General features: G+C 61.1%; 2 protein-coding genes across 4 annotated transcripts in view; one reads left to right on the top strand and one right to left on the bottom strand.

Moving 5' to 3' along the window:
* Nucleotides 1-5,516, top strand: part of LOXL3 (lysyl oxidase like 3) — a 30,990-nt gene extending 25,474 nt beyond the window's left edge. For 2 of the 3 annotated variants that reach the window (XM_073343161.1, XM_073343160.1), the window contains exons 9-13: nt 83-245; nt 1,005-1,248; nt 2,520-2,635; nt 2,827-2,963; nt 4,571-5,516. In XM_073343161.1, the coding sequence (XP_073199262.1) occupies nt 83-245; nt 1,005-1,248; nt 2,520-2,635; nt 2,827-2,963; nt 4,571-5,050 (1,140 nt within the window). In that variant the 3' untranslated portion in view covers nt 5,051-5,516. Of the gene's footprint in view, nt 1-82; nt 246-1,004; nt 1,249-2,519; nt 2,636-2,826; nt 2,964-3,838; nt 3,951-4,570 lie in introns of all 3 variants that reach the window. The other variant, XM_073343162.1, reaches the window with a different exon arrangement.
* Nucleotides 5,517-8,240: 2,724 nt separating this feature from the next.
* HTRA2 (HtrA serine peptidase 2) lies at nt 8,241-20,653 on the bottom strand. Its single transcript, XM_073343154.2, has 8 exons — nt 20,246-20,653; nt 17,806-18,010; nt 17,482-17,676; nt 17,182-17,214; nt 16,505-16,613; nt 10,700-10,769; nt 9,018-9,113; nt 8,241-8,668 (listed from the first exon to the last, which is right to left on the bottom strand). Exons 1-8 carry the CDS (start codon nt 20,626-20,628, stop codon nt 8,503-8,505), a joined length of 1,257 nt encoding a protein of 418 aa, XP_073199255.1. The 5' UTR covers nt 20,629-20,653; the 3' UTR covers nt 8,241-8,502.
* Between the last annotated feature and the right edge of the window lie 226 nt (nt 20,654-20,879).

Here is a 20,879-nt window from a genome sequence, read left to right as displayed (position 1 = left end):
ACGCCCGGGGCTCGGTGCCTGGCTTGCTGTGCAGAGGGGCAGGGGGCACACGGGTCTCTGACCAGCCCGGCGTCTCTCCCAGGAGACGTGGTACTGGGATGCCAGCAACGTGACGGAGATGGTGCTGAGCGGCGTGAGGTGCGCTGGCCACGAGATGGCGCTGAGCCACTGCCAGCACCACGGCAACAGCCTCAACTGCAAGAAGATGGGCACCCACTTCGCCGCCGGGGTCATCTGCTCCGAGAGTGAGCTGGAGCGGGGGGGCGGGAGCTCTCGTCACCCTGGCCCGGCTACTAGCAATCCCTCTGAGCCAGTGGTTGTGCCTCGCAATGCGTTATGTGGGCCGCAGGTTGAGAACCACAGTCCCCTGTGCCCAGCGTGGGGCCAGGAGTGGAGCCCTGAGCGTCGGCCGGGCAGCCAGAACCCAAATCCTGCTGCCATGCAGGGCTGGGCAGCAGCCGGCACCCCCAGCACCGGGCCAGGAGCGGAGCGCCCGGGGGGCCAGCAGCCAGGACCTGACAAGGGGGGCCAGGAGTGGAACCCAACGTAAAACCTGGGGCAAACCCCTAGTTCCAAGAGACCCTCCCCACAGCCTGCCCCCAGACCCACTCTCCCGCCCACTGGGGCACTCACCAGCCCCCTGCTGGTGCAGGTTGCAAGACCCTGTCTCCCCGTCAGCTAGCTCCATCCCCTGCCAGACCAGATCAGCAACTTTTGAACTTTGTTTAGCACAGCTGGGCGCTACCTGGTGGCATCCCCTTGTTGAGAACTGCTGCTCTGAGCCACCCTTTCAGCCCTGGCCCTGTGCTCTGATTGGCTGCTCTCAGGCCCCCTGCTTTGATTGGCTCAGACCTCATCATCATCCCTGCACTTAAACCAAATATGGCCTTGACCTCCTCTGTCCCCCCGCCCAGCACTGAGCAGGCCCCCCGTGTCCCCCAGAAAGGAGCAGGTGCCCCCGCATCCTCTGGCCCCCAGAACTGAGCGGGTCTCTTTCCCCCCAGCTGCCTCGGACCTGCTGCTGCATGCCCCGCTGGTCCAGGAGACGGCCTACATCGAGGACCGGCCCCTGCACATGCTGTACTGTGCGGCGGAGGAGAACTGCCTCTCCAGCACCGCCCGCAATGCCAACTGGCCCTACGGGCACCGCCGGCTGCTACGCTTCTCCTCCCAGATCCACAACCACGGCCGTGCCGACTTCCGCCCCAAGGCCGGGCGCCACTCCTGGGTCTGGCACGAATGCCATAGGTAAATGGGGGGCTCGCCATGGCACAGGCATGCAGGGGCATGGGCCAGGGCCAAGCTGGGAGGGAACCTCAATTGGGCCTATATGGGAACAATGAAGGCCAAGGTCCCAGGGGAGGCCGAGGTCCCAGGGGAGGCTGGGCCGGGACCAGGGGAGGCCGAGGGGGGAGGAGGCTGGGCAGAGCCTGAGGGAGGCCAGGGTGGTGTGGGGTGCTGCGCTCTGGGGAGTCAATGGGCCATGCTGGTGTCTTGCCCGTGGCTGCTAGCCAACTGCTCAGTCACTGCCTGTCTGCCACAGAGTGAGGTGCTGTGGGAGTGGCAGTCCTGGGGCTGGACCCCGCCATGCTCAGTCTCTGGGCCAGCCTGTGTGTCGGGGGTGGGGTTGGGGGGAGCCTTGCAGTTACTGAAGGAGGTGGAAGTGAGGGGTAGCACCTTGCCACCGCGTGACTCTTTGACCTAACATCGGCCCCAGGAAGTCCTGGCTCCAGGCCTTGAGGGGTAGCTGAGTGCCCAGGTCGTCCTGTCCAAGCCATGGCCAGTCTCCTCTTTGCTCCATGGAGTTCAGTCCCGCTCTGGGGGGTCTCCCAGCCTGGCAGGGGAGCTCTCGGGGGAAGGACCATGGGAGAAGGCTGGGGGTGGGGAGGAGGCTGGGCTTGGAGATGGGAGGGGGAACCCTGGGGGAGGCTGCTGTAGGGCAGGTTATGGGAGCCCTGAGGGAGGGGGATCTGTGGGCTCCAGCGGCACAGAACTCGCATGGAGACATAGTGGGGCTGTGAGCACTAACGTAGGGGGACCAGGGTCCCTGTGATCGCCCATTCTGGGGTCTTTTCCTTGCTCCCCTCTCGTTCTGCATGACAATGCAATTGCAGCAGGTGCTGGAGCGGGGCCAGGGCTCTGTGCAGGGCTGCATGGGAAAGTGCTTGGAGGTATGACTGGGGCCCCACTGGGGGTATGTGTCTGAGCAGCCTCCCAGTGCCTCTCTGGGACAGACAGATAGATACATGCCCTGCCTCCCCTCCCACTCCATGCCTCTCTCCGGGCTGCCCCTTCCCCAGGGCCACGTCCCCAGGATATTCCCAATATGCCGCCCTCATGCATATCTCTGGGCCGTTCTCCCTCCTCCACCCTCCCAGGCCTCCCCCTGGCTCGCACCCCACCCACTGTGTCTGTCTCTGGGCTCCCCCCTCCCCCCCGCTGCAGCACACCTCTGGGATCCCCCCGTCTCCGCCCCGCCCACTGTGGGTGCAGTGCCTTTGGTTTGTGTCTCTTTCCAGGCACTATCACAGCATGGACATCTTCACCCACTACGACCTCCTGACCCCCAACGGCAGCAAGGTGGCCGAGGGCCACAAGGCCAGCTTCTGCCTGGAGGACACAGAGTGCCAGGAAGGTGGGTGCAGCGTCTTGGCACTGCCAAGAGTCGTGCTGGAAGCGAGGGGAGAGCCCAGGGGTGGGGCTGTGTCTGCCCACTGATCTCTCCTTCCTCTGGGGCTGCCCCATGGGGAGCTGCTGCCTGTCTCGGGCTGGGCTCGCTGTGGGGCGGAGGGAGGGCCAGGGTTAGTGACCTCACCCCCGTTCCAGACGTGGCCAAGCGATATGAATGTGCTAACTTCGGAGAGCAGGGCATCACCGTGGGCTGCTGGGACCTGTACAGGCACGACATCGACTGCCAGTGGATCGACATCACCGATGTCCGGCCCGGCAACTACATCCTGCAGGTACGTGGGGCAGAGGCTGCTCCGCCCTCCCCATGTGTGTGTGGGCAGCTGCCGGGTACCTGGAGCCCCAGCTGCTGCCGGCTCTTCTCTGCCTCCCGCTTCCTAGCCCGTCAGAGCTTGCTTTCCAGAGCGTGTGTGAGTGGGGTGTGTGTGGTCGCGTGGAGTGGCTGTGTGCCTGAGTGGGATCGGGTGTGCACCTGGCGGGAGGGAAGGGGTGGCGTCTGGGCTGGGACGGGCCAGTCTCGGAGGGATGAGTTTATTGGTAGGTGCTGTCCTAGAGCTGAGGTTGCATTTAGTTTGTGGCACGATGGGGCCATGGGCTCTGCTCATGTGGCAGTGAGTTCCACAGTCCAGGGATGGCCTCCAGGACGGTTCTGTCTCCCACTCTCCCCACCTTGGGCTGCCAGGGTCAGTGTCCTGGTGATGTAGCAGTCAGAGAGGTGTTTCTCAGGGAGGGATCCCCAGGGCGTGGCTAGCAGCCCAGAGGCCTGGAGCTGGATTCTGTACTCAGGGGTGAGGCTGTTCAGAGCCGGGCCCTGTGGGGAATGTGGGCCCTGTGCTGCTGGGTGTGTACCAGATGGAGCTTTCTCAGGCCAGGAGCTTTGTGTATAGCTGGGCCAGCTGCTGAATGTGTGTGTGCGTGTGCGGGGGGAGGGACACACATCATAGGGAATTAGGATTTAAATTGCAGCTGCTTAATCACATATTTAAAATCCTGGCTAACGAAACCTCAGCATGGGGCAAGAACTGGGGCGGCTGCCGTTCTAGCCAGAGAGGGACACGGGTACATGGAGCCCTGGCCGGAGGGGACGGAGGAAGGGACACGGGTGTGGCGGCCAGGCAGTCCCTCAGCCCCAGGTTGGTGCCCTTGGCAGGTGGTGATTAACCCCAACTACGAGGTGGCCGAGAGCGACTTCACCAACAACGCCATGAAGTGCAACTGCAAATACGACGGACATCGCATCTGGGTGCACAACTGCCACATCGGTGCGGGGCCGCGCCAGAGCCCTGGGAGAAAGGGGGCAGCCTCACCCGGCACAACGGGGGGCAGGGCAGCAGAAAGCGGTGGGGGTGGTGCAGGCAGGCGGGGAGGCACCGGTGTTGGGCACCTCGGGTGATGTGGGGGGTAGGTTTGGGGGGAGGGGAGGTGACATTAGCGGCGGGTGCAGGGCAGGCTGGTGCTGAGGGCGGTGAGGGGTAGGTTTGGGAGAGTGGGAAGAGGGGGGTGTTGAGGGCATGGTGGTGGGATAGGTTTGGGGATGGTGGGGACTGGGGGGCCCACTGGCTGGGGGTATGGGGCAGGGAGATGGGTGGGAGGGGAGGTGGCACTGGGTGCAGGGCAGGCTGGTGCGGAGGGCAGCGTGGAGTAGGTTTTGGGGAGGTGGCATTAGCTACGGGGGCTGGGCAGCGCTGTGAAGTAGGTTTTGAGGGGGTGATGGGGACCGCGGGTGGCAGGGGGGCATTGGTGGCAGGGCAGCATTGGTGGCAGGGTAATGCTAGGGGCAGGGAGATGGGGAGGTGGGATTGGCTTTGGGGGCTGGGCTGGGGCAGGGGTCTGCTGGGGGTGTCTTCCCTCACTGGCGCCTACATCTCACCTCGTACTTCAGGTGACGCCTTCAGCGAAGAGGCCAACAAGCGGTTTGAACAGTATCCAGGACAGCTCAACAACCAGATTGTATAGTGACCCGCTGTCCCCTCCCACGCCCCCCGGAGACGGCCATCTCCCCCACCGCTCCCCCACATGCCGGGTGCTCCAAGGAGGAAGCAGTTTGTCCCGGGCTGGCAGAGTCACGTCCCCAGCTGGCTTGCGGGGCTTCGCGGTGCGAGAATCTGTGCCCAGCAGCAGCTGCTCCATGCCAGGTGCAGCCTCTGTCCCGGCCTGGCCGGGGAGTCCTCAGGTGTCTCTGAATCTCGGGCAGGATTTTCTTGGGCTGAGGTGGCCACCAAGTTCTTGTCTGGCTGTGCAGGGCCTGATAGGAGGTAGGCGCTGGGCACTGCACCCCATGGCACCCAGCCCTGCTCAGGGAGAACTGTGGACTTCTACCACCGGGCAGTATGGGGGCTTCCCCACCTCCTTGTGGGGCTGAGGTGCAGCATGACACCAAGCAGGGCAGGGTTAGAGCCGGGGCCAAATCTAGCAGCTTCCTCTCCCTGGGAGGGTTGGAGAAGTGTGTGGATGGCCACCTGGTGCCTCCAGCTCTTGCCCCCCATCCTCTCCTCCCACCGCTGCCATGCTCATCCTGCCCCTCCGCCCCACTGGCCTTGACCAGCACCCACAGCCCCAAGCCATTCTCCTGCCCGGCTGACACAGGAACCTCATGGAGGAGCAAGCAACGGCTCCAGGCACCTTACACAGCATCCCTAAGCCTATGCCACCTGCAGGGCTGGCCGGGTCTGGGCCCTGTCACGTCTTTCTCTGTACAGTAGCTTGTCTATGTACTTGAAGAGCTAAACCATGTCAGGCAGCCCTCGGCCCTGCTTCCCCGACTGTGGCAGGGATGCCCCCATTTCTTAGTTGTCATTTTATTTTCTATATAAAAGTGACGGTCTGTTTCCCTGCGTGCTACTGGCTGGTTTTTCCCGAGCTACAGGCAGGGGCTTCCTGCCTGGCCAAGGGGAGAGCCTGGCCTTGAGACAAACCAGGGCAGCATAGGCCTGCTGCTCATGCCCACAGCTCCCAGCAAGGGTAGGTGGCCGCATGGAGAACATGGGGATGGGGGCTCAGCTGCCGTGCACATGCCAGCCCCAGCCCCAGCAGTGAAGAGCAGAATGGCTTTGCCCTGTCCCTGTCAGGGACGCCTCAGGAGGGGGAGCCCAGTGCTCCCTGGGCCACAGGCTGGGCAGCTGCTCCTGCAAAGGGTGGGGTAGGGCTTGCTGCCCCACAGCCTGGGGGTGTGGGAATGCCACCCAATGAACCTGAGGCAAACCCCAGGAGGGCCAATGCCCTGAGGGCTTGAGCATGGCTGGAGCCACTGAAAGAGGCAGCTGCAGGGGACCTCTGCCTGCGAGCTGGGATGTGGGGGGTCAGCTGCTAGGAGATAAAGGAAGCCCAGGCTGGGGGGCAGAGCTGGGCCTGGCCCCAGGGAGTGGGGTTTGTTGGTGCAACAGGAGGGGCAGACCGCAGAGCTTGCGGGGGGTGGCGGAAGGAGAGAATGGGGTGCCTGGGGCCAAACTGCCCTGGACCAATGCCCAAAATGATTCCAACACAAGCCCCTGGCTCCAGCAGTTTGCCTGTGGCCCCACCAGACACGGCTTGGCAGCCCCAGAACTGCTGAACCCTCCCCCTGGACAAGGCGTGGCAGCAGGAGCAGCTGGGGCCTGGAGCCAGCCCTCTGCCCCCAAATGCATGGGGCTGTTGCTGGCTGGGCCCAGCCTGCAAGGAGGCGCTGGGGCCAGCTCACAGCTGTCAGTGGGCCCCTCATGCACCACTGAGGCAATGGCCCAGCCTGGCCTTGCTGCAGCAGGACTGCAGGCAGGCTGAGCCTCAGGGCCATGAGATGCAGGCGCATGGCAGCCCAGCACCTGGACCCCAAGGCACCAGAACTCACCTGGGCAGGGCATCTGGTGTGCATGGCCCAGCATCCTGCACCCAGGCCTAGGCACCCATGTCCCAAATGGGCATGATCAGGGCAGGAAGCCTGAGAAGTAGCAGCAGGTGCCACTGCAGAGGCCCAGGGCCGGCCCAGGGCCAGCAAGAATCAGAGGCAAGTTGGTTGGGCTAGGAGAGCAGGGCCCCGAGGTGGGTATCCCAGGTGCCACCACTGAAGCTGGACTGAGGAGGAAGCCAGGTCAGACTAGTGGAGATCACTCACACAGGAGAGGTGAGGGCAACATAAGCAACTGCATGGGGAGCTGCCTGGGCTGGGCGAAGGTGCTGGCTCCTGGCTTTGGAAAGAGCCCTGGCATGGCTGCTACCACAGCTCTTCCCCCCCCCCCCCCCCCGCAAGCAAGTGCCCCTCCTCCCTGGTTGGGGTTTGGTGTAGAACAAATTCCACAGGAGGGGCCAGGGCCAGGACTGGCTGTGAAAGGAGGCCTCTATGCTGGGCTGTTTTTCCTCAGTCTGGGAGCGAGCCGCCGTACTTCAGAGCTGCCTCCCCACCCAGTACTGAGCTCCTTTCATACGTTAAAGCAGCCACATGGCAGGGCAGCCCAGAGCCCCAGCCCAGCCATACAGCTGCTCTCCTGCTGGCAGCATTTCCCTGCCCTGGGCCCAGCTGGCTGCTCCCTGGCGCAGGAAATTCCAGGAACTGGGGAAGAGCATGGAGCTGCTGGTTCCCAGAACGCCACGCTGGGAGCTCCCTGCTGCAGGGCGCAGGGACAGGAACAAACAGCCCAGCCAGCAGCAGCAGGGCAGTGAGAGGCAAGCAGGTCCCTGCTCCCCAGCCAGTGCATGCAGGAGACCAAGGCAATCCTGTGGCTGTTGCTAGGTCAGGCAGGGAGTCTCAGCCGCACAGCTAAGGAGAGCACATCCAGGGGGCCTGCCCCAGCAGCCCCTGTGCCACCCTCCCTGAGCCCTGAGGGAAGCAGCAGCCTGGGAGTGAGTGGCGCAGGTCTCCCTTTGTGAGGAGCTGGGAGGGGAGCACTCCAGCCACCAGTGATCAGGCAGCTGGCCTTGAGGCTCCAAGGGACAGGTCTAGGCCCAAGGGAAGAGCTGGCCAGGACTGACACACACATCCCCTTCCTGGCAGAAGCCAGGGCTCAGTTCAGACCCGGTACTGCAGCCCCTCTCACCATGACCTGAGAGCAGCAGAGCCTGGAGACCCATGCAGCGACTGGAAGTGATCCGAGCAGAACACTGCCTGCCGAGTCCCAGAGCATGAACTCCCCTCGCCCCCCCAGAGCAGCAGCAGCCGTAAGCAGTGCTGGGGCAGGCTCAGCCTGGGTGCAAGAAGTGCTGACATCAGCCCTGGCACTTCCCCCTGGCCCCACGCCACAGCCACGCGGCCCTAATTCTGTGACGACGGGAGCCCCTGCAGCTCAGGAGGGAGATGCCATGTCCCTGAGCAGCAGTCAGACCACAAACCCCACCGTGATCCCCGAGTGGGGCCAGAGCCCAGCCTGCCCTCCTCAGTGCATGACTAAAGCAAGCGGATCAGTGGCTGGGGGCCTGCATCTCCAGGATGCCCTTGGCAAAACTCCGTCACCTGCCCTTGTCCGGCTCTGACTGCAAGAGGAGAGCCCCCACCCTGCCAGAGCCGGGGGTACCCATCCCAGGAGTGGCCCTAGCTGCAGCTGGATGCAGGTTCCCAGCCTCAGGAGGGAAGCAAGGGCCATGGCTGAGTGTTCCCCAAGAGAGGTTTAATGTGGATGAGGGAAGCAGACAGCAGCCGCCCTGCCATAAGCCAGTTCCAGGACCAGCCCTGCTGGCTGGGGCGTTTCAGGCTCTTGCGAAGGCCCTGAGTCTCCTCTGTGCTGCCCTGTCTGGAAGCACAGGACCTCCTGCCTGTCACCTCGAGCCTCTCACTCGGTTTGTGTGCTTCAAGCTAAGGCCCAGTGCCCAGGCCAAGTCCATTGCGCCCCCTGCCAGCTGGGCAGCTCTCTACTCCGTGACCTCAGGGCTGACGTTCACCAGCAGCACGTCATGGCCTCGCCGCACCAGCAGGGTCAGGCTGTTCTGCATCCGCACAGCCTCGTAGATGTCCTCTGCGCGCCGCACCGCCTGCCCATTGATCTCCTGCACAACATCACCCGCCTTCAGGCCCGCCCTGTCGAGAGAGCAGACATCAGCATGCTGGGGGTCCGGCAATGATGTATGCAGACACTCTCCCCCCCCCAGAGCCCTACCCCAGGCAGATAGGGATGTGGAAGTCTGGCCCTGCCTAGAGCAGCTGGCTGGCTCTGGGTTGTGGCTCCCCTGGGAAAGCTGCAGTGTACTGAGGTGAGTGCAGCCCTCCCAGCCCGGACAGGTTAATCTCGTCAGGAACACACTGGCTGCTGGTGCAAGCTGCCTGGGGGCAGGGGATGTGCACCGAGTCCACAGTGAGCACCCTGCTTTCTGGCCCCCAACCCCCCACAGCAGCTAGCGTCAGGACCTTCCTTGTAAGCAGCACTTACTGATGGGCTGGGGAGCCAATGATCACCTTGTGGATCAGGACCCCATAAGAGACATCAGGGAAGCTGGAGTCTCGCAGCTTCAGCTCGGCCAGGATACTGCAGAGAGAGAGAGAGAGAGAGAGAGAGAGCGTGCGCATCACTGAAACACCACCCAGCCAGAGGGCCCTGGCGAGGGGCTGAGGACACCATGTCCCAGCACTGCAGCAGCCTCACCGGGCAATCAGCTCCTCATGGGGAACAGAGCACGAAGCCACCAGGTGGGACTTTGCCTGGCCCTACGACCTGAGAGAGACCCCAGCAGCCAAGCCTGCCTCGCCCCCAGCCACACCGAGGGGACAAGGAAGCAGAGCCGCTGCCCATCCCCATGTGCCCCTGACACACAGCAGTCCTCCAAGGACAAGGCAGCCGGAAAAGAAAGTGGGAGATGCCAGACAGGACCAGAGCCAGCCTGCACCCAGCCCAGTTGCCCATCCCTGAGAAAGGCCAGCAGTAGACGCTCCAGCAGCAGCCCTGCCATAGGGGGGCCAGGTCAACCTGCCCCAGGAAAGTCCCCTCCTGACCTGGCAGCAGGCAGGTTCTAGCTCTGCCACACATGTGCTATTCTAGCTGGGCCATTGTCTCCTGCCCCTCTCCAGGACTCAGCCCTGCTCCCCCAGAAAAAGCAGACTCGCCAGCACACGGGCGCCATCTCCTGGACACCAAGAAATGCAGTTTAAGAAATCAACCACCACCATTAACCCCGATTCAAGGAGACACGGGTGGCATCTCCCCTTCCAGCACCCCAAGAAGGGGATGTAAAAGACCAAGGGCACCAAGCAGTAGGATCCCCAGGCCTACCTGGAAGCAGGACTCAAGAGCAGAGCATAAGCTCATAGCAAAGGCAGCAGTACCTGTCCCCGTTCCCAGAGAGTGCTCGGGGGAAGATGCCTGCTGGTTCATGCCATGGCATTCTTTTGTTGGACCACCGCACTACTAACCCCACTAACAGACTGAGCTCCGAGAGTCAACTAAAGATACATCCCAAGGCCCAGCCAGCCAGAGACCCACAAAGTCCCTTATGCAGCTGAGCCTGAAAGCTCCAGCCAGCCAAGACACTTCAAGGCTCAGTGGATGCCCTTCAGTGCACTGCCAGGGGCTGCCTGACTAGGACATCCCGGAGCACATCATAAAGCAGCGTGTAGGGAATGCAGAACTCTGGCCACCTGCCATGGAACACAAGAGCTAACTTTTGTTACTGTTGCCTGGCGATTTCCCATTACCCCAAATGGGCCATTTGCATTCCTCCGGAATGACACAACTTCTCCATAATTGCTGCGCAAGACCATGCTGGCCTGCGGTGACACAGTAAATTTCAAGATGCCTGGTGTTGGGCAGAGATGAGAATAGCTCTCTCTGTCCAACTCAGCTAAGAGACGGCTGGGAAGGCGTGATGGGAGACTGAATCTCCCTGGAAACTCATCTGCCAGGGCGAGGGCTGGGCGACTGCAGCGAGCACAAGTAAACTAATTGGCCTGGGGTGAGGTGGGACCCACGGGGGCTTTTCCAACTGCAGAGTGATTCTCTGTCTGGGTTCCTGGAGTTGGGGGGTGACAGGTTCCCCTCTCCAGCTTGCTTTCCTGAGAGACTCTGGCCCCCAGGAAAGCTCTGGAAGCATCACCCGGCCCCAGACTCAGGACACATACCTGGGGGTCAGTGTTAGCATCATCACCCCAATGTAGCGGCGCTTCATCTCCGTGCTGCCAAACCAGGAGCCTGTAAGAGGAAAGGAAACCAGGTCTAGAACGCGCAGGAAGGGACCTGTGTGAGCATGCTCCCTCACCCTTCACAGCACAAGGCCAGTCCAGCTGGGTCACTGCTCAATCACCTTACAACACAGGGAGGGGCTCCAGCCCAGGAGAAAACCATGCTCTGCCCCCAGGCTGCCAGTTCCATCCCACGCATCCACCCCCTACAGGGCAAGTATCACGTGGGGAAACAGCGGCTGGGAGAGCAGGGACACCCCAGATCATTGCCAACATCCTAACTGCAGCTGCTCTGCCATTCGGACCCACCACGCACAGACTGGGGCTGCCGTTGTGTAGAGAGCCCAGATTCTGGTCAAGGCCCTGAGTAGATCCCCAGAGCACCCTGCCAACCCATAGGCAGAGAGAGGCCCAAAGTCAGAGTTTAAGGCCAGAAGCGACCCTCAGATCAATCTAATCTGACCTCCTGTACATCACAGGCCACTGAATTTCACCCAGGAAGCCCTGCATTGAGCCCAAGAGCTTGTAATTACGAATGGCTACTGAGCCAGACCAACGATCCATCGAGCTCAGTATCCTGGGTTCTGACAGTGTCTGGTGCCAGACGCTTCGAAGGGAATGAACAGAACAGGGCAATTAGCAAGTGACACATCCCCTGTCATCCAGTCCCAGCTTCAGGCAGCCAGAGGCTAGGGACACCCAAAGCATGCGGCTGCGTCCCTGACCATCTTGGCTAATAGCCATTGATGGACCTATCCTCCAGGAACTTCTCTCTTTTCTGAACCCTGTTATACTTTTGGCCTTCACAAAATCCAGTGGCAGCAAGTTCCACAGGTTGACTATGTGCTGTGTGAAGAAGGTACTTTATATTTGTTTTAAATCTGCTGCCAATTAATTTCATTGGGTGATTCCTGATTCTTGTGTTATGTGAAGGGGTATGTAACACTTCCTTATTCACCTTCTCCACACCAGCCATGATTTTATGATCTCTATCACATCCCCCTCAGTCTCATCTTTTCTAAGATGAACAGTCCCAGCCTCTTTAATCTCTCATATGGAAGCAGTTTCCATACCCGTATGTTGACCTTCTCTGGGCCTTTTCCAATTCTAATATATTATTTTTTAGATGGGGCAACCAGAACTGCATGCAAGCTGTGGGCGTACCATGGATTTATATAGAGGCAACATGGTATTTTCTGTCTGTATTTACTGTCTGTCCCTTTCCTAACCGTTCTATCACCATTCGCTTTTTTGACTGTCGCTGCACATTGAGCGGATGTTTTCAGAGAACTATCCACAGCGACTCCCAAGATTTCTCTTTAATGGTAACAGCTAATTTAGACCCCATCGTTTTATATGTATAGTTGGGATTGTTTTCCAAGGTGCATTAACTTTGCATTTATCAACTCTGAATTTCATCTGCCACTTTATTGCACAGTCACCCAGTTTTGTGAGATTTTAAGTTTGTAACTCTTCAGTCTGCTCTGGACCCATCTTGAGTAATTTTGTATCATCTGAAAGCTTTGCCACCTCACTGTTCATCCCTTTTTCCAGATCATTTACGAATATGTTGAATAGGTCTGAGCCCAGTACAGACCCCTGGGGAACACCACTATTTACCTCTCTCCATTCTGAAAACTCACCATTTATTCCCATCCTTTGTTTCCTATCGTTTAACCAGTTACTGATCCATGAGAGGACCTTCCCGCTTATCCCATGACAGCTTACTTTGCTTAAGAGCCTTTGGTGAGGGAACTTGTCAAAGGCTTTCTAAAAAGCCAAGTACACTATATCCACTGGATCATCCCTTGTCCGCATGCTTGTTGACCCCCTCAAAGAATTCTAATAGATTGTGGAGTCATGATTTCCCTTTACAAAATCTGGTGACTTTTCCCCAACAAATTGTGTTAATCTCTGTGTCCGATAATTCTGTTCTTTACTACAAAAAGAAAAGGAGTACTTGTGGCACCTTAGAGACTAACCAATTTATTTGAGCATGAGCTTTCGTGAGCGACAGCTCACTTCATCAGATGTTTACCGTGGAAACTGCAGCAGACTTTATATACACACAGAAATCATGAAACAATACCTCCTCCCACCCCACTGTCCTGCTGGTAATAGCTTATCTAAAGTGATCAACAGGTGGGCCATTTCCAGCAGTTTCATCCAGTTTGCCTGGTACTGAAGTTAGGCTTAATGGCCTGTAATTCCAGGATCGCCTCTGGAGTCTTTTAAAAATATTAGTATCACGATGGTAATCCTCCAAACATCTGGTACAGAAGCTGATTTAAGCAACAGGTTAGATACCCCAATTAACAGTTTTGCAATTTTGTATTTCAATTTATTCAGAACTCTTGGGTGAATTTTGTCCTGGTGACTTATTACTGTTTAATTGATCAGTTTGTTCCAAAACCTCCTCTATTGATACCTCAATCTGGGACAGTTCCTCAGATTTGTCATCTAAAAAGAATGTCTCAAGTGTTGGAATCTCCCTCTCATCCTCAGCCATGCAGACCAATACAAAGAGTTCATTTAGCTGTTCGGCAATGGCTTTATCATCCTTGAGTGCTCCTTAAGCACTTTGATTGTCCAGTGGCCCCACTGATTGTTTGGCAGACGTCCTGCTTTTGATAGGCTTAAATTTTTTGCTGTTTTTGAGTATTTGCTAGTTGCTCTACAAATTCTTTTTAGGTCTGCCTAATTGTACTTTGTGTTTGTCAAAGGCATCTTCCAGAAAGGCATCGCATCTGGATTTAAAGAGATCAAGTGATGGAGAATCCACTGCTTCCCTTGGGACTTTTTTTTAAATCTGAATTTGTCTGGCTTCAAATTCCAGGCCCCGGTTCCTGTTCTGCCTGTCTCTGCTAGATTAAAGAGCCTGTTAGTGCCCGGTATTTGCTCCCTGTGTACGTGCCTAGCCACTAATCAGGTCACCTGTATTTCATAGAATCATAGAGTATCAGGGTTGGAAGGGACCTCAGGAGGTCATCTAGTCCAATCCCCTGCTCAAAGCAGGACCAATCCCCAATTAAATCATCCCAGCCAGGGCTTTGTCAAGCCTGACCTTAAAAACCTCTAAGGAAGGAGATTCTACCACCTCCCTAGGTAACGCATTCCAGTGTTTCACCACCCTCTTAGTGAAAAAGTTTTTCCTAATATCCAATCTAAACCTCCCCCACTGCAACTTGAGACCATTACTCCTCGTTCTGTCATCTGCTACCATTGAGAACAGTCTAGAGCCATCCTCTTTGGAACCCCCTTTCAGGTAGTTGAAAGCAGCTATCAAATCCCCCCTCATTCTTCTCTTCTGCAGGCTAAACAATCCCAGCTCCCACAGCCTCTCCTCATAACTCATGTGTTCTAGACCCCTAATCATTTTTGTTGCCCTTCGCTGGACTCTCTCCAATTTATCCACATCCTTCTTGTAGTGTGGGGCCCAAAACTGGACACAGTACTCCAGATGAGGCCTCACCAATGTCGAATAGAGGGGAACGATCACGTCCCTCGATCTGCTCGCTATGCCCCTACTTATACATCCCAAAATGCCATTGGCCTTCTTGGCAACAAGGGCACACTGCTGACTCATATCCAGCTTCTCGTCCACTGTCACCCCTAGGTCCTTTTCCGCAGAACTGCTGCCTAGCCATTCGGTCCCTAGTCTGTAGCTGTGCATGGGATTCTTCCATCCTAAGTGCAGGGCCCTGCACTTATCCTTATTGAACCTCATCAGATTTCTTTTGGCCCAATCCTCCAATTTGTCTAGGTCCCTCTGTATCCTATCCCTGCCCTCTGGCGTATCTACCACTCCTCCCAGTTTAGTATCATCCGCATATTTGCTGAGAGTGCAATCCACACCATCCTCCAGATCATTTATGAAGATATTGAACAAAACCGGCCCCAGGACCAACCCCTGGGGCACTCCACTTGACACCGGCTGCCAACTAGACATGGAGCCATTGATCACTACCCGTTGAGCCCGACAACCTAGCCAACTTTCTACCCACCTTATAGTGCATTCATCCAGCCCATACTACTTTAACTTGCTGACAAGAATACTGTGGGAGACCGTGTCAAAAGCTTTGCTAAAATCAAGAAACAATACATCCGCTGCTTTCCCTTCATCCACAGAACCAGTAATCTCATCATAGAAGGCGATTAGATTGGTCAGGCATGACCTTCCCTTGGTGAATCCATGCTGACTGTTCCTGATCACTTTCCTCTCATGTAAGTGCTTCAGGATTGATTCTTTGAGGACCTGCTCCATGATTTTTCCGGGGACTGAGGTGAGGCTGACTGGCCTGTAGTTCCCAGGATCCTCCTTCTTCCCTTTTTTAAAGATTGGCACTACATTAGCCTTTTTCCAGTCATCTGGGACTTCCCCCGTTCACCACGAGTTTTCAAAGATAATGGCCAATGGCTCTGCAATCACAGCCGCCAATTCCTTTAGCACTCTCGGATGCAACTCGTCCGGCCCCATGGACTTGTGCACGTCCAGCTTTTCTAAATAGTCCCTAACCACCTCTTTCTCCACAGAGGGCTGGCCATCTACTCCCCAGGTTGTGATGCCCAGCGCAGCAGTCTGGGAGCTGACCTTGTTCGTGAAGACAGAGGCAAAAAAAGCACTGAGTACATTAGCTTTTTCCACATCCTCTGTTACTAGGTTGCCTCCCTCATTCAGTAAGGGGCCCACACTTTCCTTGGCTTTCTTCTTGTTGCTAACATACCTGAAGAAACCCTTCTTGTTACTCTTAACATCTCTTGCTAGCTGCAGCTCCAGGTGCGATTTGGCCCTCCTGATTTCATTCCTACATGCCCAAGCAATATTTTTATACTCTTCCCTAGTCATTTGTCCAACCTTCCACTTCTTGTAAGCTTCTTTTTTATGTTTAAGATCCGCTAGGATTTCACTGTTAAGCCAAGCTGGTTTATTGCTTTTATAAAGAGCTCAGTTTGTTTAAGTCTCTTGCTGCAGGGCATGTTCTCCAGCCCTCAAACCATCCGTGGCTCTACTCTGCACCAGCTCCAATTTTTTGATGTCCTGTTTAAAATGTAGGCACCAGAACTGAATGCAACATTTCAGTATTGGTCCCAGCAGCCCTTCTGGAGCTCTGAGGTGCCAGTTATCCAGTCTGCTGCTTTGAAAGTGGTTCTCCCTAGCAGTTGCTGTTTAACATCCTCCTCACTGGTGAGTTAAATCTTGGAGGAGTTGCACCCAGACAGTGTCTCTTTCCTGTTGTACCCCATAGGCCCCAGGGAGCAGATGGGCACTCATGGCCTCTTACCGCTCAGTCCCCTCATACCAGGATAGGAGAGCTCCCTGGCCCCTTTGCAGTTAGGGACGCAGCTGCTAAAGCCTGAACCGCAGAACTGCACTGCCTTCCCTCAAAAGACAGATGGGCCCCGGCTCCCTTCTCCAGAACCCAGCTGTGCTCAGGCACCTCTGCCTGGCTCCATCCCTTCTAGCCGCCCTGCTACCATAGCTGAGAAGAGGAGAACCAGCCTGCAGTGGAGGGGGGCTGGGGACAGCCCAGGGAAACTATGTCTCTGCCTGGAAGGGTCCCTCAAGGGGACAGGCTTTTCCCTTGGACTCTGACATGCCGGGGACAGGTTGAGACCCGGTCCTCTGCCAGGGATAGATGAATGACAGCCCCAGCAAGAAGTCTGGAGTGGGTGCTCCTATCCCCCACGCCCCCCAGCTCTGCTCCACTCCCTCTGCCTGTATCTCCCCTGCACCAGCACACTCACTTTTGCGCTGTTCCCCTTTCTGCAAGAATTCCCGCAGCCGGTCCGATGGGATGGCGAAGGAGATACCTGAAGTCACCTTCATTGTGTTCACCCCAATCACTTCGCCGTCCTGCCGGGAGACAATCACCATACAAGCCAAGTAGAGTACCAGCCATCCCTCCTGACCCACAGTTTGCCCCCTTGCAAGGAGAAGAAGGACATGGCACTAGGCAGGACTCAAGCCCAGCCCATCCAGGCTTCCACCAATTTGCTCCCAACACACACTTGGCTGGGGGTGGGTCAGGCAGTGGTACTCTCACAGGGGCGAGCAAGTCGCACTGGCTGTGGGGGCCACGTAGCCCTTCTTCTGTGCCTTATAAGTACCAGACCCCAGACCAGTTACCCCCAGTTTTAGACTGTGGCTCGGTTCAGGTCAGAGTCCCCTGGGCTGTGGGCAGGGCCTGGGAGATGAGCATCTTGGGTCAAGCTCCTGCCTCACCTGTCCCACCAAGGGTCTGATTCAATGCTCCCAGTGGAATATGAAGGGTCCCGGCTGCCTCATCTCTGTACTCCCTGCTGGCAGCATGAGGTGGGCACCCCCCTTCCACAGAGCAAATGAGACAGGGCTGGAGCACCCAGCCCAAACGGGCACCACATTCCCTCCCAGAAATGGCTAACGCCCAAATGGCAGCACTTACCAGGTTGACGAGGGGGCCCCCTGAGTTCCCGAACTGCAGCAGGAGAGAGAGGGGGAGAGTCAGGCCCCAGCAGCGACATTCCCACCAGAACACAGCCCCTGGGGAAAACAACCCAGATCCCCTGCCTCGCACCCCCTCCTGCTTTCCAGCTCATCCTACAAGATGCCCTCTGAAACCTCAGTACATGCAGGCCCCCTTCCCTGGCTCCACCCACCACCCCAAACAGCAGTATGGTGGCTTCAGCCAGGCCCCCCACTGCCCTCCCCAGCCCCCGATTGCCCTGCCCCCCACTCCCCTTACATCTATGGCGGCGTCGGTCTGGATGTACTCCATGTTGGAATCGGCCAGGCCCAGCTCCTGGCTGCCCCGCTGGGCAGAGCTGACGATGCCAGAGGTGATGGTGTTCTGTAGAGCAAAAGGGCTGCCCATAGCCACAACAAACTCACCTTGGCGCACCTCTGAGGAGCGGCCCAGGGGCAGCGTGGGCAGAGGCTGCTGTGGGGGGAGAGAAAGACAGGTCAGCGCAGGGGGCATTGGAGCAGGCTGAGAACTCCTAGCCTTGTGGGCAGATGAGGCCAAGAAAAGGCTGCGCGCCCCTAGCTGCGCACCTGGCTCCCCACACACCTTGGGGTTGATTTTGATAGTGGCAATATCTGCCACCTGGTCAACCTCCCGGACCACAGCATCGTAGAGCTCCCCGCTAGCCAGCTTCACCCGCAGCCGCCGCCGATTCGCCACCACGTGGGCGTTGGTCACGATGAGGCCATCCGGGGACACCACAAAGCCAGAGCCGTTAGAGATGGGCACTTCCCGGCCCGAGAAGGGATGCCTGCGGGACAAGAGCCAGAGGCAGCTGTGGGGAGAGCCAGGGTCAGCGCGGGGGGAGGCACCCACCTCCATAATCGGCAACCCCTTTACTGGAGACACAGGCCCCCTTCCTGCCCATCGGCCACCTCTCCCGTGGCCAGGGCGCCCGCCTCTGCCTCCTTCTGACCAGAGCACCCAGCGGGGCCAGGCCCCTGCTACCAATCAGGACCACTACCTGGGAGGGCCGGGGGCGGGGACACGGGCGGTACCTGCCCAGGATCTCGATGAAGACCAGCATGGGGGCGGGGGGTCCGGAGAAGGGCAGGCCAGGGGGTGAAGGGTCGGGGGGTGGCCGGCGCTGGGTGTGGGCCGGGCGGGGCCAGTACCTGCCCAGGATCTCGATGTAGACCAGCGTGGGGGCAGGGGCCGGGGGGGGGAAGGGCCGGGGGGGGTCGGCGCTGGGGGCCGGAGAGGGAAGGGTCGGGGGGGGGCCGGTACCTGCCCAGGATCTCGATGTAGACCAGCGCGGGGGCGGGGGCCAGAGGGGGAAGGGTCAGGGGGGCCGGCGCTGGGGGGAAGGGCCGGGGGGGGTCGGGGGGGCCGGCGCTGGGGGGAAGGGCCGGGGGGGTCGGGGGGGCCGGCGCTGGGGGGGGCCGGCGCTGGGGGCCGGAGGGGGAAGGGTCGGGGGGGCTGGAGGGGACCGGTACCTGCCCAGGATCTCGATGTAGACCAGCGCGGGGGCGGGGGCCGGAGGGGGAAGGGCCGGGGGGGGTCGGGGGGGCCGGCGCTGGGGCCGGGGGGTCCGGAGGGGGAAGGGTCGGGGGGACCCAGGGGGGGCCGGTACCTGCCCAGGATCTCGATGTAGACCAGCGCGGGGGCGGGGTCCGGAGGGGGAAGGGTCGGGGGGGCAGGCGCTGGGGGCGGAGTCCGGAGGGGGAAGGGCCGGGGGGGGGCGGCGCTGGGGGCCGGAGGGGGAAGGGTCGGGGGGGGGGGCCGGCGCTGGGGGCCGGAGGGGGAAGGGTCGGGGGGGCCGAGGGGGGGCCGGTACCTGCCCAGGATCTCGATGTAGACCAGCGCAGGGGCGGGGGGTCCGGAGGGGGAAGGGCCGGGAGGGGTCGGGGGGGCCGGCGCTGGGGGCCGGAGGGGGAAGGGTCGGGGGGGGCCGGCGCTGGGGGCCGGAGGGGGAAGGGCGGGGAGGGTCGGGGGGGCCGGAGGGGGAAGGGTCGGGGGGGGGCCGGTACCTGCCCAGGATCTCGATGTAGACCAGCGCGGGGGTGGGGTCCGGAGGGGGAAGGGCCGGGAGGGGTCGGGGGGGCCGGCGCTGGGGTCGGGAGGGGGAAGGGCCGGGGGGGGTCGGGGGGGCCGGCGCTGGGGGCGGGGGGGCCGGAGGGGGAAGGGCCGGGTGGGATCGGGGGGGGCCGGCGCTGGGGTCCGGAGGGGGAAGGGCCGGGGGGGGCCGGCGCTGGGGTCCGGAGGGGGAAGGGCCGGGGGGGGCCGGCGCTGGGGGGCCGGAGGGGGAAGGGCCGGGTGGGGTCGGGGGGGCCGGCGCTGGGGGCCGGAGGGGGAAGGGCCGGGGGGGGCCGGTACCTGCCCAGGATCTCGATGTAGACCAGCGCGGGGGTGGGGTCCGGAGGGGGAAGGGTCGGGAGGGTCGGGGGGGCCGGCGCTGGGGGGCCGGAGGGGGAAGGGCCGGGTGGGATCGGGGGGGCCGGCGCTGGGGGCCGGAGGGGGAAGGGCCGGGGGGGGCCGGCGCTGGGGTCCGGAGGGGGAAGGGCCGGGGGGGGGCCGGCGCTGGGGGGCCGGAGGGGGAAGGGCCGGGTGGGGTCGGGGGGGCCGGCGCTGGGGGCCGGAGGGGGAAGGGCCGGGGGGGGCCGGTACCTGCCCAGGATCTCGATGTAGACCAGCGCGGGGGTGGGGTCCGGAGGGGGAAGGGTCGGGAGGGTCGGGGGGGCCGGCGCTGGGGGGCCGGAGGGGGAAGGGTCGGGAGGGTCGGGGGGGCCGGCGCTGGGGGGCCGGAGGGGGAAGGGCCGGGTGGGATCGGGGGGGCCGGCGCTGGGGGCCGGAGGGGGAAGGGCCGGGGGGGGCCGGCGCTGGGGGCCGGAGGGGGAAGGGTCGGGAGGGTCGGGGGGGCCGGAGGGGGAAGGGTCGGGGGGGCCGGCGCTGGGGGGCCGGAGGGGGAAGGGCCGGGTGGGATCGGGGGGGCCGGCGCTGGGGGCCGGAGGGGGAAGGGCCGGGGGGGCCCGGGGGGGGCCGGTACCTGCCCAGGATCTCGATGTAGACCAGCGCGGGGGCGGTTTTCTGCACCACGTCGGCGATGAAGTTGAAGGCGGCGCGGGCGGAGCCGGGGGGCCGGGCGGAGCCGGGGGGCGGCGCGGGCGGGGCCGGCACCGCGGCGCGCACCGGGGGCAGCAGCGCGGGCGGGTCCCGGCCTCGGGCCCGGAGCAGCAGCAGCAGCAGCGCCCCGGCCCCGGCCCCCGCCAGCGCCCAGCGGGCCCGGCCTCCGGGAGGCGGCGGCGGCTCCTCGCGGTCCGGGCAGGGAGCGGCCGCCAGGCCCCGCGTCGGCCCCGAGACCCGCGTGGGCGCCAGCAGGGCCCGGCCCCGCCAGGCCGCTCGCACGCCGAGCGCCCGGGCCGCCGCCATTCTGCGCGCGCCGAGCCGGGGGCAGGCCGGGAGACGGAGTCCCGCGCGGGGCAGGCCGGGAGCGAGGCGCGCCGAGCCGGGGGCAGGCCGGGAGACGGAGTCCCGCGCGGGGCAGGCCGGGAGCGAGGCGCGCCGAGCCCGGGGCAGGCCGGGAGACGGAGTCCCGCGCGGGGCAGGCCGGGAGCGAGGCGCGCGGAGCCCGGGGCAGGCCGGGAGACGGAGGCCCGCGCGGGGCAGGCCGGGAGCGAGGC

This window comes from Lepidochelys kempii, chromosome 4 (genome assembly GCF_965140285.1).
Source record: "Lepidochelys kempii isolate rLepKem1 chromosome 4, rLepKem1.hap1, whole genome shotgun sequence".
Lineage (NCBI taxonomy): Eukaryota > Metazoa > Chordata > Testudines > Cheloniidae > Lepidochelys > Lepidochelys kempii.
The sequence above is the reverse complement of the archived record's forward strand: the minus strand, read 5'-3'. Positions and strand labels throughout refer to the sequence as shown.